General features: G+C 50.4%; 1 protein-coding gene across 4 annotated transcripts in view; it reads right to left on the bottom strand.

The window, feature by feature from the left end:
* FYCO1 (FYVE and coiled-coil domain autophagy adaptor 1) overlaps positions 1 to 15,868 on the bottom strand; it is a 103,491-nt gene that overhangs the window by 6,885 nt on the left and 80,738 nt on the right. For all 4 annotated transcript variants that reach the window (XM_061397028.1, XM_061397027.1, XM_061397026.1 and 1 more), the window contains 2 exons: positions 12,468 to 12,563; positions 8,476 to 8,686 (listed from right to left, as the gene is read on the bottom strand). In XM_061397028.1, coding sequence (XP_061253012.1) covers positions 8,476 to 8,686; positions 12,468 to 12,563 — 307 coding nt within the window. The remainder of the gene's footprint in view (positions 1 to 8,475; positions 8,687 to 12,467; positions 12,564 to 15,868) is intronic.

Raw genomic sequence — 15,868 nt, 5'->3', positions numbered from 1 at the left:
ACCACTGCAGCCTGCACACCCAGAGCCCAGGCTCCACAAGAGGAGCCGCCGCAGTGAGAAGCCTGCGCACGACAAACAGCAGCCCCCACTCGCCGCAGCTAGAGAAGACCTGCATGTGAACGTTGTCAACCTGTATAAAATGACTGAATCCAAAACACAAAGATGAGATTACTTTTTCACCTCAAGGCTGAACATAGCTGCCTATTTCTTGAAACGCTACACGGTGGCCACAAAGTTCCCGAAGTGGAGTCAGTTCCCAAAGAGTGCTGCCCTTAAGGATCTTGTGGTTTGATGGTGATAACAGATAAGAAAACATTCAGTTGTGCTGGGTGAGGCTGTCACAGTAGGTGTACTGGGGAGGGGTGCCTGTCCCAGCCTCTCGGTGGGTGGGAGGAGAGGCAGAATCAGGGAAGACTTCCTGGAAGAGGCAGCACTGAGCTAGGACAATTTAGTTATTACAGTCCACGGGGCCTCAAAGAGTCAGACACAACTGAGGGCACACACTTCTAACTTATTTGTATCTTTACATTTAAATTTTATTGCTTGTAGGCATGATGGGGTTGGGGCTTACTTTTATCCAACTTGACAATTCCTGCCTTTCAATTGGGATGTTTATCTAACTGACATTTATGCGATTGTCAATAAGGTTAGGTTTGAGTCCCTCATCTCACTGTTTTTTATTTGTTCCACCTGCTGATTGCTCTCTTTTCCTCTCAAAGCAGTAAGCCAGGGCAATTTCAGGGCTCAACTTGTTCTAGCAAAGATCACTGTCCATCATCGCCTACTGTGCAGTGACTTGAAAACCGTTGCTTCTCGTATTTTGTCTGTTTTGGTTATTTCTTGGGAGGGTAAATCTCAGCCATTCTCCCGTGCTTTTGAACATGTTGTCCCCCGGCCTGGTGTGGCCAGCGAATAAAAATAAATGAGAGACTCAGGTTGGATCCCTGGGTCGGGAAAACATCCTGGAGAAGGGAATAGCAACCCACTCTAGTACTCTTGCCGGAGAATACCATGGACAGAGGAGCCTAGTGGGCTGGAGTCCATGGGGGTCTCAAAGAGTCATATATGACTGAGCAACTAAGTTAAAAGTAAAGGAATGTAAGAAGATACATCATGCTGCTGCCGCTCAGTCACTTCAGTCGTGTCCAGCTCTGTGCGATGCTATGGACTGCAGCCCGCCAGGCTCCTCTGTCCATGGGGTTCTCTAGGCAAGAGTACTAGAGTGGGTTGCCATGCCCTTCTCCAGGGGACCTTCCTGTCCCAGGGATTGAACCCAAGTCTCCTGTACTTCAAACAGATTCTTTACCACTGAGCCACCAGGGAAGCCCCATACCATGCTAACACTGGTCAAAAGAAGCTACAGTAATATCCAAGTAGATTTTACATCAAAGAACGTGGCCAGGGATAGTATCATAAATGATAAAGACGGCAGTTCATCAAGGGAACATAACAATCCTAAGCATTATCTATTAACTTGATCTAACTGATATTTATAGGACACTCCACCCAACAATAGCAGAACACGCATTCTTTTCCAGTATTAGTTCAGTTCAGTCATTCACTCGTGTCTGACTCTTTGTGACCCTATGGACTGTAGCACGCTAGGCTTCCCTCTCCATCACCAACTCTTGGAGCTTGCTCAAACTCATGTCCATCGAGTTGGTGATGCTATCCAATCATCTCATCCTCTGTCGTCCCCTTCTCCCGCCTTCAATCTTTCCCAGCATCAGAGTCTTTTCAAATGAGTCAGTTCTTCACATCAGGTGGCCAAAGTATTGGAGTTTCAGCTTCAGCACCAGTCTTTCCAATGAATTGTCAGCACTGATTTATTTTAGGATTGACTGGGTTGAACTTTTTGCTTATCCAAGGGACTCTCAAGAGTTTTCTCCAACACCATAGTTCAAAAGCATGAATTCTCACCACTCATCTTTCTTTATGGTCCAACTCTAACATCCATACACGATTACTGGAAAAACCATAGCTTTGACTAGACAGACCTTTGTTGGTAAAGTAATGTCTCTGCTTTTTAATATGCTGTTTAGGTTTGTCATAGTTTTTCTTCCAAGGAGCAAGCGGCTTTTAATTTCATGGCTATAATCACAGTCGATAGTGATTTTGGAGCCCAAGAAAACAGTCTGTCACTATACCAAGTGAACATTTCATGCAAAGATGGGCACAATAAAGGACAGAAACGGTACGGACCTAAGTAGAAGATATTAAGAAGAGGTGGCAAGAATACACAGAAGAACTAGACAAAAAAGATCTTCACAACCCAGATAACCACAATGGTGTGATCACTCACCTAGAGCCAGACATCCTGGGCTGTGAAGTCAAGAGGGCCTTACATTAAGTGGGGCTTACAAAGCATCACTACAAACAAAGCTAGTGGAGGTGATGGAATTCCAGTTGAGCTATTTCAAATCCTAAAAGATGATGCTGTGAAAGTGCTGCACTCAATATGCCAGCAAATTTGGAAAACTCAGCAGTGGTCACAGGACTGGAAAAGATCCGTTTTCATTCCAATCCCAAAGAAAGGCATTGCCAAAGAATGCTCAAACTACCACACAATTGCACTCATCTCACACACTAGCAAAGTAATGCTCAAAATTCTCCAAGCAAGGCTTCAACAGTACGGGAACTGAGAACTTCCATATGTTCAAGCTGGATTTAGAAAAGGCAGAGGAACCAGAGATCAAATTGCCAATATCCATTGGATCATCGAAAAAGGAAGAGAATTCCAGAAAAACATCTACTTCTGCTTTACTGACAAAGCCTTTGACTGCGTGGATCACAACAAACTGTGCTTCACAGTTTTCACTCTCTTCAAGAGATGGGAATACCAGACCACCTGACCTGCCTCCTGAGCAATCTGTATGCAGGTCAAGAAGCAACAGTTAGAATCGAACATGGAACAGCAGACTGGTTCCAAACTGGGAAAACAGTACTTCAAGGCTGTATATTGTCACCCTGCTTATTTGACTTATATGCAGAATACATCTTGCAAAATGCCAGGCTGGATGAAGCACAAGCTGGAATCAAGATTGCCGGGAGAAATATCAATAACCTCAGATATGCAGATGACACCACCCTAAAGGCAGAAAGCGAAGAGGAACTAAAGAGCCTCTTGATCAAAGTGAAAGAGGAGAATGAAAAAGCTGGCTTAAAACTCCACATTAAAAAACTAAGATCATGGCATCTGGTCCCATCACTTTATGGCAAATAGATGGGGAAACAATGGAAACAGTGACAGACTTTTCCAGTATACTTGGAATAATCGCTAGGTGGGCCACATTCTAGGCCATTGAGAAAAATTACATTTAAAAGGATCCAAACTATAAAAAGTGTGTTTTCTGACAATGGAGTTAAGTTAGAAAAAAACTGCAGCTGTCTAGAAAATCCCCAAATATCCGAAACTAAATAACACATGAGTCAGACAAAAGTCAAAAGGGAGACCTCAAAGGCCTGGGAGACAGACAGAGCGCAGAGCAGCCTCCTGCCACCACAGTACCCCGGCTCTGACTGCAAGCTGATGGTGCTGAGGGAGCAGGACGGGCCCAAGACAAGCCTGGAGGAGACTGAGATGCATGAGGACCTCCTACGTGTGGGCTCTGTGGCAGCTCCTCTACCAAGTAGAATGTGGTATCTCATCGAGCTCCATTAATGGTTTATAATATTCTAGTTCTACAGGGAACTGAGACTCCTGGGAGGTTAAGTGGTTGGGTCTGTTCCTGTGATCCATAACCTAAAAGTTTTGACCTGGCCTGAGAAATTTCAGCAAGCACATGTAGAGGAAGCGCCGGGGAGAAAGGCTTGCGGTTTACACAGGGATGCCTGTGTGCCCCGCTCCTCAGCCTTCCCACACACCACTTTGATTACAAAGCAAAAGCCAAGAGCTTGTCGAGGCAGTATCCTCCGAAGGGGACATGTAAGATAATACTCTTTATTTCTTTAAAACAGTCTATAGACTTTTTGTTCATTCCAGCTGCTGTTTTTTCCACCATGGTCAAAATCTGTAAGATTTTCTCGCTATTACTTTAAATCAATCAACCAAACCATCTAGGGGAGACAAAGGCTCTGGTGCAAAACTGTGGAAAATTCTTTAAGAGATGGGAATACCAGACCTTACCTGCCTCCTTAGAAATCTATACGTAGGTCAAGAAGCAACAGAACTGGAAATGGAACAACAGATTGGTTCCAAATTGGGAAAGGAGTATGTCAAGGCTGTATACTGTCACCCTGCTTATTTAACTTACATGCAGAGTGTATCATGTGAAATTCTGGGTTGGATAAAGCACAAGCTGGAATCAAGATTGCTGGGAAAAATGTCAGGAACCTCAGATATACAGATGATACAACCCTTATGGCAGAAAGCAAAGAGGAACTAAAGAGTCTCTTGATGAAAGTGAAAAGAGAAGAATGAAAAAGCTGGCTTACAGCTCAATATTCAAAAAGCTAAGATCATGGCGTCTGGTCCTATCACTTCATGGCAAAAAGATGGGGAAACAATGGAAACAGCGAGAGACTTTACTTTCTTGGGCTCCAAAATCACTGTGGGTGGTGACTGCAGCCATGAAGTTAAAAGACTCTTGTTCCTTGGAAGAAAAGCTATGACAAGCCAAGACAGAGTATTAAAAAGCAGAAACAAACAAACAAACAAAGTAATAAAAACACAAAAAGCAGAGACATCACTTTTCCGACAAAGGTCTGTATAGTCAAAGCTGTAATTTTGTCAGTAGTCATGCACGGACGTAAGAGTTTGACCATAAGGAAGGCTGAGTGTCGAAGAACTGATGCTTTTGATCTGTGGTGCTGGAGAAGACTCTTCAGAGTCCCTTAGACAACAGGGAGATCTAACCAGTCAATCCTAAAGGAAATCAACCAAGTATTCACTGGAACGACTGATGCTGAAGCTGAAGCTCCAACACTTTGGCCACCTGATGTGAAGAGCCCACTCACTGGAAAAGACCCTGATGCTGGGAAAGACTGAGGGCAGGAGAAGGGGATGACAGAGGATGAGATGGTTGGATGCTATCACTGACTCAATGGACTTGAGTTTGAGCAAACTCTGGGAGATAGTGAAGAACAGAGAAGCGTGGCATGCTGTATGTAGTCCATGGGGTTGCAAAGAGTCAGACATGAGTGAGCAACTGAACAACAATTGCTGTCAAAGCCCATATAGCTGAGGTGACAGATGACGACTGGGGTCCCGTGTAAACCTGAGCAAGACAGGTCTCTGTTGTGTGAACTCTGGGGCCATCCCGCATCAGCCTCACCTGCTTGGACAGCTGTGACCTGATTTATACCACTTGTCTGCAGAACAGTCCAGTTGGTTTTACTGCTCTCTTGAGAAACTCCGGTGGCCTGGGCCCTGGTACAGAGCCGTGATTCTATGCTAAATGGAAAAAGCCAGTCACAAAAGGCCACGTAACGCGTGATTCCATTCACATGAAATGTCCAGAACAGGAAAGCCGTAAGGACAGAAGGCAGGCTGCTAGTTGCTGGGAGGAGGTAGTGACTGCGAATGGATACAGGGTTTCTTTTTGCTTTATGCAGTGATGAAAATGATCTAAAATTAGACAGTGGTGATGAATTGCTAAGATAACTAATACTAAGATAACTGAACATTTTAAATGGGTGAATTACATGTATGTATATAAATTGTATCTCTTCAAAATTATTTAAAAATAAAAAGCTCCCGGTCCCGGCTCCTCCCCTGACTCTCAACAGCCCCAGGCAGGCCTCTGGCTTCTCTGGGCAAAGAGACAGGCAGGGCCCGGATCTTGGTCCCTGACTAGCCCCAGGCTTCAGACCAGTGGTCTGTGTACGGGTGGCCTCAGGTCCGTGATTTACTGCTTCTTTTAAGTGCTTCCCAAACTCACCATCTCTCATCTCAGTGTCCAGGCCCGGCCTTGATGGAGAGGGGCCCTCTGGAGAGAGGGTGGTCCCGGGTGGGGCGTATCTGACATGCTCTAGAGACGGCACTGGGCTGCCACGCTGTTCCCCTGCCTGGACGCTTCTCCTGTAAGCCGTGCCCCCTCCCACCCCTCCCAATAGCTTCTCTTGGTTTGGCCCAGGAGTCTCCTGGTCTGCTAACGCCCCCCAGGCTGGGTTAGGTGCCCTTCTTACTGCTCCCCCACCCCCTGCCCGGTGCCACCCCATCATGACAGTCACCACCTGGAATCGCAGTTGTTTCTTTAATAGGGCCTCTCTCTGATGATACTCTGAGCTCCTCAAGGGCAGATCCCAGTGTGGCCCTTCTCTCCTGATCCTCAGTGGGCCCTACAGAGCCCACTATACCACGGAAGTTCAGTGAATGGTTGTGAACTGAGTGCAAGGACCCAGCCCAATTCCTGATGTCTGAGCCTCCGTCACCGTGAAACCTAAGTGCTGCGAGGTGCACTATGCCCTCTTGTTCCCACAAGGTCCAGGCTGGTCAGGGCATCACCCGGGGAGTCCACAGGTGAAATGCTAAAGAAGTGAGTCTGGACACAGACTCTCCGGGCTGATGTCTGTCCAGGACCTCAGGCAGATGTAACAGCAACCCCACAGTGGGCTGGGGATGGCAGAGGAGCCCCTGAGAGTGAGCACCCTCTCACTCACCGTGAGCTTCTTCTGCCCCCTGGCGACCACTGTGGGAACGACAATGGCTGCCATACCCTCCAGGCAACAATGGAGCCCGAGATGAGGACTCTGAGCTCCTGAATCCTGAGAGGAACCAGCTAGGTCTTTCAGGGCCATGAGGATTAGGCAGGTGAGTGACTGAGCAAGGGGACAGGTGTGGACACAGGGTCTGTCCCCTCCCTCTCTCACCATGGACACCCACCTGTGTCTAATCTGGGCAGACGCAGTGCTTAGGCGCTCAGCGGGCCTTGGGAACGTGAGGTAAACAGCGAAGGTGCTGGGGTGAGTTCTGGGCAGTGCAGCTGTTTGTTAGCGCAGAGCTGACAAGCCCACTGCTTAAGCTGCTCGACCAACTAACTGCCCAGGCAGGCTGCTCTGCATGGCTGAGCCTGTAACCGCTCTCCACCCACAGGCCCAGGACCTCCCAGGTGGATGTTCAGAATTGCTCAGGAAGGAAGGGCTCCCTACATGTGCGGCGAGGTCATGAGCCCCCGAAAGGAAAAGAGGGGCAAGGCAGTTTTTAAATAAGAACGAGCATGAAACTCCGTTCAAGAAGGCCAACTCAGGGGGCCAGATTTCAATTTTAGGCATGAATCTGAAGAGGAGAGACATGACAAAGCAATCTGTAATGAGCAGGTACCACAGGACAGGGACGGCAGGAGAGCAAGCCCAGAGGGGCAGACGCACCCCCACGTCAAATAGCAGACGTGGGTGCTGGAGCCGGCGCGGCCATCTGTGCACCCAGCGCGCCAGAGCCTGGCCCTCCTGGGGCCCCGGGCCCTCCCCAGACCGCGACGTGAGCCCTCAGGACACCCTGAGGGACTGGTGGATATCATCACAGAAGGCTTCCTTCACACCATTTCGAACTGCTCCTCTCTAGCTTCATTCTTAGAAAATGGAGACGTTGTACTAAAAGCCTGGGACGCACCCCGAGCTGCAATCCAGCCTTTGTGTCTGTCCTCATTCCTTCCACTCCCAGTGATTCCAATGGAACTCAAATGTCCACGCAAACCAGCTCTCCCACCATCACCCCTCGCACCCTGCCTGCAGAGACTCAGGCGAGGAATTCAGACCCCGCCCCCCCGCCCCACCCGCTTGCTGCCCTCGAGGAGTCAGCCCCGCCTGAGGCCTATCTGCTGTCCTGGGCTCTGCACTCCACCCCATCCGTTCTCCTCTTGACTTCTTCCCTTGATCGAGACCAGTGACTCTCAACCTTGGTGCCCACTGGGATCACCCAGATATGCCTGGGTCCCCCTGAGTGATTCTGATTTGGGCGTCTGGGTTATGGACTCAGAAGTGCGTTTAAAAATGTTTCCCGGGTGTTTCCTTTTAAAGTGCAACCAAAATTGAGGACGACGGTCCCAGCCAGTCAATGTCACATGCTTAGGATTTCTTAGGAGTTTATGAACTGGTGTCTGCTACCAAGGTTCCCAACCCAACCACCCAACTGACACAAAGGCTATGAGTCTCTTTTGACCTGTCTGAAGTGAGATGCTGAAAGCCCTAAACTCAAAACTGGAAGCAGAGATCTTGGTCACCACCTCCCATGATGACTCACTCTTGCTCTCCACGACTGTTAAAATACGATCCTTAACCTGAGTCACACATCTGTATTCCTTTCAGTTTCACCTACTGACCTATCCCAACATCTGTCTGAAGCTGACCCAGGAAAGGCCTTCAGACGTTAGGAGACAGTTCTCAGGCCCTTCCGTCCCCACTGGACAAGCCCAGCTGCATCGCCTGCTCTGCCTGACGCAGGCCCTGGGTTTTTCCACCCTGGTTTCCCTCTGTCCTTCTCAGAGCAGTCCAGGGAAGGGCTGTCCGGGCATCCTGCTGGCAGGGAGCCGGCCTCACCTTACACTGATCCAGCGGCGTGTCCTCGGCCTCCTGGAAGACCACGCTGAAGGAGATACTCTTGGGGTCGGAGGAGAAGACCCAGCTGATGGTGAGGCCTGCCTCGGCCACGGTGATGGGGATGAGGCTGTAGGTACTGGACCGCACGAACAGCTCCCTGCTGCCCTCCCCGAAGTTGGCGATCTCTTCCACCGTGAGGGGTAGTTTTATCCTGAAACATGAAGGCAGAGAGGGGCTTAAACACGGCGGGGAAAGCGCTTGAGTCCACTGGCCATGTCGCCCGTAACTCAGAGGTGACTGGAGACAGCTGGAGGCTGCTGAAGGGTGGCCAAGCCTTTGGTCACCATGACTGACAGGCTTAATTGTGGGAGAAACCTTGATGTGCAGTCCATGCCATCAGCTGTTTCCTGAGCACTTAACTATTAATAGATGCCTGGCATAGCTTGAGGCACAGCTCGAGGCACTGGGGACACAGGAGTGAAAAATACAGAGGACAATCCTTGTCTTCAAGGAGCTGGTGTGGTCCCTGCGAGCTGGCGGGAACGAGAGACACCTGGGCTGCTCTGAACCCCTCCAGGGCAGGAAGTGTGTGCGGAGGCCTCAGCTTCCACAGCTCTCCTGCCGCTGCCCTCTGCCCAGCGGTCCACTCTCTCTTTCTCCTTCCAGTTCTTCGCTCCCCCGCTTTTACCTGCTTAGTACCCACAGAATGCACACCCATCGTCTGAAACTTCCTGCCCTTTCTGTCTGTGATCTCTTTTCAGCAGAAAGTCGGGACCTGCCTCGAGATTTCAAGGGGGCACCCTGACGTGCATTTCTTAAATGCAAATGCCCTAGACTTGCTAATGCAGGGTAGGATGAGGGCCCTGGGGAGAGAGGCTTCTGGGGGCCGTGTCCCTGTTCTCCCTCTCATTAGCTGAATTAACAGCCAGTTCCAAAAGCTTAAAGGTTTGGGACAGTGAGTTCCTCCCTGGGACGGAGGGCGTGGTGCTGGTTCCTGCCACAGGGCTCAGCCTCAGGCTGCAGCCAGGGATGACCATGCCTGCCTCTGGCTGGTGTGAGAATTATGTCAGAGGAAAAACCTGCCTGGAAGGGCAGTCTCCCTCATTAAGGGCCGCGTCCCCTGCAGCTCTGCAAATCCAGAGGCAGCAGGTGAGTCAAGGCCACGAGGGTGGGGCCTCCAGGGAGGAGCTGCAGGTCAGGAGCCTGTGGCCTTCCTCTCCTCTCCTCAACCGTGAAAGGGCCAACTCTGCTCGCCAGCTTCGGGTTTGTTCTCGTCAACACACGAGGAAGCTAAGATTCAAAAAGACTCTACCTAGGTTCACACAGATCTGAGCCAAAGCCACTGCCTTTCCACTATACCAGCCTGCCCTTTGTGAAGAAAAATGCTGCTGCTCCTTTAACACAGGGGTGGAAACCAAAATTCAGGGAGGGTAGGTAGCTTGCCTAAGACTGCACAGGGGTTCAAGGGGTGGTGCTAAAGGTTCCAAAGGTGTGAAGGTGGCTGGGAATACTTGGCCAAGCTTTGCAGATGAGAGACTAACTGATGACTAAAAATCCAAAGTACTCTAAAGAACAGCTCTGATACAGCTCATTCACGGGTGAAAATCTAATTCCATGGACCATTTTTCCATGTGTTAAATTAAATTAACTTTTTGGCTGATTATAGTTAAAAACAGAAAATTCTGAAAGAGATGGGAATACTAGATCACCTGACCTGCCTCTTGAGAACTGTGTATGCAGGTCAGGAAGCAACAGTTAGAACTGGACATGGAACAACAGACTGGCTCCAAATAGGAAAAAGAGTACGTCAAGGCTGTATATTGTCACCCTGCTTATTTAACTTATATGCAGAGCACATCATGACAAAGCACAAGCTAGAATCAAGATTGCTGGGACAGATATCAATAACCTCAGATAGGCAGATGACACCACCCTTATGGCAGAAAGTGAAGAGGAACAAAAAAGCCTCTTGGTGAAAGTGAAAGAGGAGAGTGAAAAAGTTGGCTTAAAGCTCAACATTCAGAAAACGAAGATCATGGCATCTGGTCCCATCACTTCATGGCAAATAGATGGGGAAACAGTGGAAACAGTGACAAACTTTATTTTGGGGGGCTCCAAAATCACTGCAGATGGTGACTGCAGCCATGAAGTTAAAAGACGCTTACTCCTTGGAAGAAAAGTTATAATTACCCTAGACAGCATATTAAAAAGCAGAGACATTACTTGCCAACAAAGGTCCTTCTAATCAAAGCTATGGTTTTTCCAGTAGTCATACGTGGATGTAAGAGTTGGACTATAACGAAGGCTGAGCGCCAAAGAATTGATGCTTTTGAACTGTGGTTTGGAGAAGACCCTTGAGAGTCCTGTGGACTGCAAGAAGATCCAACCAGTCCATCCTAAAGGAAATCAGTCCTGAATATTCATTGGAAGGACTGATGCTGAAGCTAAAACTCCAGTACTTTGGCCACCTGATGTGAAGAGCTGACTCATTTGAAAAGACCCTGATGCTGGGAAAGATTGAGGGCGGGAGGAGAAGGGGACGACAAAGGATGAGATGGTTGGATGGCATCACCGACTCAATGGGCATGAATTTGAGTAGACTCCGGGAGTTGGTGATGGACAGGGAGGCCTGGCGTGCTGCAGTCCATGGGGTTGCAGAGTCGGACACAAATGAGCGACTGAACTGAACTGATAGTCAGAAAAAAAAAGGTCTTGTCCAATATTAACAGTTTTCAAGAATCTGAGAGTAGGCAGAGGAGTCTATTGTGGAAAAGAGGTCTCATAATCTGGAGATCTTGCTGCACCACTCACTGACAGGATGCACCGATGCAGGGTCCTTCATCATTTTACGTTCCAGAATTCTGCCCTTGCACCCAGTGACCTGGACTGTGCCCGTAATCTTTTTTCACTTTCTAGACCTCACCTGCTCAGCGAGAGGACAATACTCAGTCTTGCTAAGGGAGATGGTAATGAGAAGATAGTAAGGGTTTGCCATCTCTGCTCAAATGTTATCTTAAAAAAGTCTGTTGTCTACAGTGCTCACATTACAAACATAAATTCTACTGGTCTCCCTACTTCTGCCCCTGCAGAGTCATTCTTCACATGGCAACCAGAGTGACCGTGTTTCTAATGTAAGTTAGGCTAAGTCATGCTTCTAACCCAAATCTAATTTAAAGCTCCTATTTCCCTCAGATTAAAAGTCCTTACAGTGGCCCAGAAGGCCTGATGTGACGTGGGCCCTGTCTCCTCCTCACCCAGTCTCTCTCCTGCTTTCTGCTCCAGTCACACTGGCCCTTCCTGGATTCCTTGAATATATTCCAGACACCATCCTGCCCCAGGGTCTGTGCACCGACTGTTCCCTCTGCCTGAATGCTGTTCCCTCACATATCTGCATGGCAACTCCTTCAAGTCTTACCTTCTTAGTGTTTTCTATTTAAAATTGAGGGGTGCTTTTCTTTTCCATAGTAAGCACCACCTTGCAACATACACAGGGCACAGAAGTGTGGGAAGAATGGCTACGAGAGGACAGGGAAGCCTTCCAGGGTGACGGGACTGTTCTACATCTTCACTCTGGTCACATGGCGGGGGCAGTCATTTTTCTTTTCTGGATCAAGGTTTCCTCTTTGGCAGAACGGGAAGTGGAGCTGGCTGGGCACAGGGGCCTGAGACTGTATAAGCCTCTGGCCCAGCAGGATGCGGGGGCTGCCAGACAATCAGTGACTACGCCGTATCATCTGTCTAAATCCAAGCACTGTGCACTGCAAACGGGAAATCTTACTGTATATAAATCTTACCAAAAAAATGAAGAAGAAGAAAGGGAAAAAGAGAAAGCAGCGCACACCTGAAAGCCACTGTGGGCGCCCAGTCGAGCACAGGCGTGTTTTCCGGGGGCGTGGAAAGGCCAGGCCTCCTCTGGCATTCCTCCTCTGCTCCCCAGTTGTGACCTCCAGCCCCCGCCACCCCAGCAAGGCCAGCTAGGGCCCACGACTTACATCAGTTCTCCCGACTTCAGCAAGCAGATTTCGGAATCCTGCCCCACAGGCATGTCTTCAGCATCCTCAGGGGTGAGGGAGGTGGACGTGGTGTCCCTGAAATGTCACAAACACAGCCAGCTAGCTGTCAGCACATAGGCCCGCAGTCTTGCTGGAGTCCAGTAGCCATCCCCAGAACACACAGGGAGCCCTTCTGATCACAGACGCTGGGACAGAGCCCGCAGACCCTGTGTCTGGGGAGCCACGGGGGCCAGGCTAGGGTGGGAAGGACAGCGAGGTGCGGGGGGAGAGCAGGGCTGCAGTGACCTCCCCAGCGTCCACCCGGCACAAATGGGCCGCCCTCCTCTCCCACACCAGAAGTTACAGCCGTGGGGCGAGTGCCCAGCACCACGGATGCTGACTTCACAGCGCCTGTCCCTGACTCCACAAGCCTGCTCTGGCCCTTCCCTGAGGAATAAGGACAGGGTGGAGGGGCAGGAAGTGGCACGGGCCAAGAGGGAGGTGGTGGGGGCCCCTCGTGTAAGGGGGGCAGACCCATGCCACATCTCTTCCCTCCCATCATGGTCTGCTGTCCAGAGAATCAGCTGCCGGAGCTGCCTGGCAGGAAAGAGGTTTCCAAAGTGTGCTCTGTGGAACACCAGTGCCTGGGGAGGGGAACCCCATACTCTTTCTCCGAAACTCACGGTGTTCTTACACAGTAAATTGAAGGCTCTGAGGTGTCCTACGGTAAAGGTACCTCCTGAATTTTACATTTAGTGTTCCCACGGAACGTTTTTAAACCCTACTGAGTTGCCGCTCCTTGGCATGTACTGGTTAAGATGTCAGTGGCCACAGGCCACTGATGGGGACAGAGGCCTCACTGGCTCTCACGCGGCTCTAGGGGCAGGAATGTCTGTGTACCACGCAGTGCACTGCAGTAACCACGACACACTGGGAGTTGGGGGGGGCCCGGTGCCTCCCCCAGGGGCTGACACACGCAGCAGCCGCCGCCCGCTCCCACCCCTCCGTGCTCCTGCACTGCATACTCATCCCACCCCCGGTCACGCTGGGCCTTGCCCATCTGCAGGGGTCTCATCTCCCCCTGGCCCACAAGATCTTGCAAACAGGGGCTGCGGAGGGACTGTCCCTGCCCCAAAGGACAGGCCACGGCTGTCTGCAGGAATCAAAGCACGTCCATGATACTTGTGAAGAAATACACACGGGGGAGTGAATCGTTAGTGTGTAAACTCAGGATGAGAGGGCAGAGGGAAAGCTGACGAAGTCAAGAGAAGAATCACAGACAGATCCCGAAGGAGGAAGTCTCCGAGGGGCTCACAGGGTGGCGGGCGCTGGGTTAGCAGAGCCACACCTGAGGCCAACCCACAGCCCCTTCACCTTGAACGGGATCCTCTCACACACAAAGCAGACTGCAGCCTGCCAACTTACACAGCCTCTCTCTCTGGAGGACAGCCCAGCACGAGGGGCCTCTCCTCTCAGGAGACCTCTGGCAGAAGACCTGGCTTCCTTCAGACAGCTGGATGCCACACCTGCCCCCCACGAGGCTGGGCCGCTGCTCGCCCCACCACATGGCCCCACTCCCCTCCCCGCTCCTGTCTACTGCTGGGGGGCCGAGCCCACTGACTGCGACAGGCTGCCCAGGGCGCTGCTGTGAGGGTGCAGGTGGCAGCTGGCATGGAGGGGGCCTCCAGGGCTCCCGAGATAATCAGACTGCCACTAGCGCCCAGGTATCTGGCCAGGGATGTCTGTGCAGTCTCCATCAGCCCACGACAGGTGGGAGAGCCTGTCTGCAGACACCCTGCCCTCGGGTCTGAGTGCCCTGAGGTCCAAGCAGTGGGTGCCCTCTGGCTGGGGCGTGGAGTGGATCCACAGGAAGTATGGCTTGTGTGTGTGTGTGTGTGTGTGTGTGTGTGTGAGGGGGGCACGCAGGTGGAAGGGGTGGGCGTCACTCAAGGCGGTTCCAGTCTTGGCTTTATGACCAACTCTGACTCTGGGCGAGCCACTTCCTTCTCCGTGTTTTCCTCTCTAAAAGGGAGGAGAAGGAACCAGCTGGACCCCAGTTCTGCTGGCTTACAAAGGCTGTAAGTTTCAAAGGACTTGGAGAAGGCATTCCACTGGCCAGGAGGAGCCGGGCTCGCCCTGGCGGGCACTGTTTCGGGGACGGTGCAGCAAGAACACGTCCTGACGTGTCTGCTGCCACCAAGGGCAAGCCTGTCAGTCCTTTTCCTCCTCGGCCCAGCCCACCTCTGACCTCCTCCCTGTCCAACACCTCCTTCCTGTTCATCTTTCAACCACTGGCTTCCAGATTCCCACACTGCCATCACAGAATGTTAGTGCAAGAAGCAGCTCAAAGAATCATCCAGTCCAACCTCCACTTAATAGCTGGGGAAGCAGGGGGACAGGGGAGAGGAGTCGGGAGTCCCAGCGCCAGTCAGCCTGTCTCGTTTCATTTGCTCTCAACCTTGTCCAAAGTGCAAGTGCCATAAATGAGAGAGATAAGTAACACATGAAAAACGAATGCTGAAAACTGTGGTTCGTTCTCTCAGTTTTCCTGCATTAAGAATAAAAGACATCAGAGGACTTCCCCGAGGGGCTAAGACTTCACCTTGTGATGCAGGAGGCACGGGTTCAATCCCTAATTGAGGAACTAAGATCCCACATGCCATGAGATAATGGTGCTAGCAAACAATCTGAATACCTCTGCGCAAAAGGGCAGCGACAACAACTGATCATACTTCACACCATATACAAGAGATTAACTCAGAAATGGATCACAGACCTAAAGGTAAAAACGAAAAAGGAATTTTTAAAAAAGAAAAAGCCAAACGATTAAAAAAATAATAACAAGTGAATACATAAAAGATGCCGGGCCTCCCTGGTGGTCCAGTGAAGCGGCTCTCTGCTCCCACTGTAGGAGGCACAGGTTCAATCCCTGGTTGGGGAACTAAGATCCCACAAGCCGTGGGGTGCGATAGAAAAAAAAAAAAATCTTAATCTATTATTTCTTCTCCTCCTCCATCTCACCTCTCTGACCATCATGACACAGACAACCTGATTACCTGCAAGTATTACCAGAGCAGGTCCCACGACCCTTGCCAGTCCTGGCTGAGGCCCCGTGTCGGGGAGCTCTGTGACCGGTGGGGGTGGGGTGGGTGGGGGAGGGGGGAGTGTGCATGGGTGGGTGATGCAGTCTCAAAGGCTATGAAGACTTTCCCTTCAATGGCTCTTCAAACTGTGGGTTACAATCCAATCAGTGAGTTGTGAATCAGCTGAGTAAGTTATGATGCATATTAAAAATAAAATAGAAAATGTCAACACATTTTTGCATCACGTTGCATGCGGTAAGGATAAGCATTATTGTTTTTAAGAGGCTCTTGTTTGACTTTATGTCTACACACGTACAC

Source organism: Bos javanicus, chromosome 22, assembly GCF_032452875.1.
Source record: "Bos javanicus breed banteng chromosome 22, ARS-OSU_banteng_1.0, whole genome shotgun sequence".
Classification (NCBI taxonomy): domain Eukaryota; kingdom Metazoa; phylum Chordata; class Mammalia; order Artiodactyla; family Bovidae; genus Bos; species Bos javanicus.
This window is presented reverse-complemented; position numbering and strand designations above follow the sequence as displayed.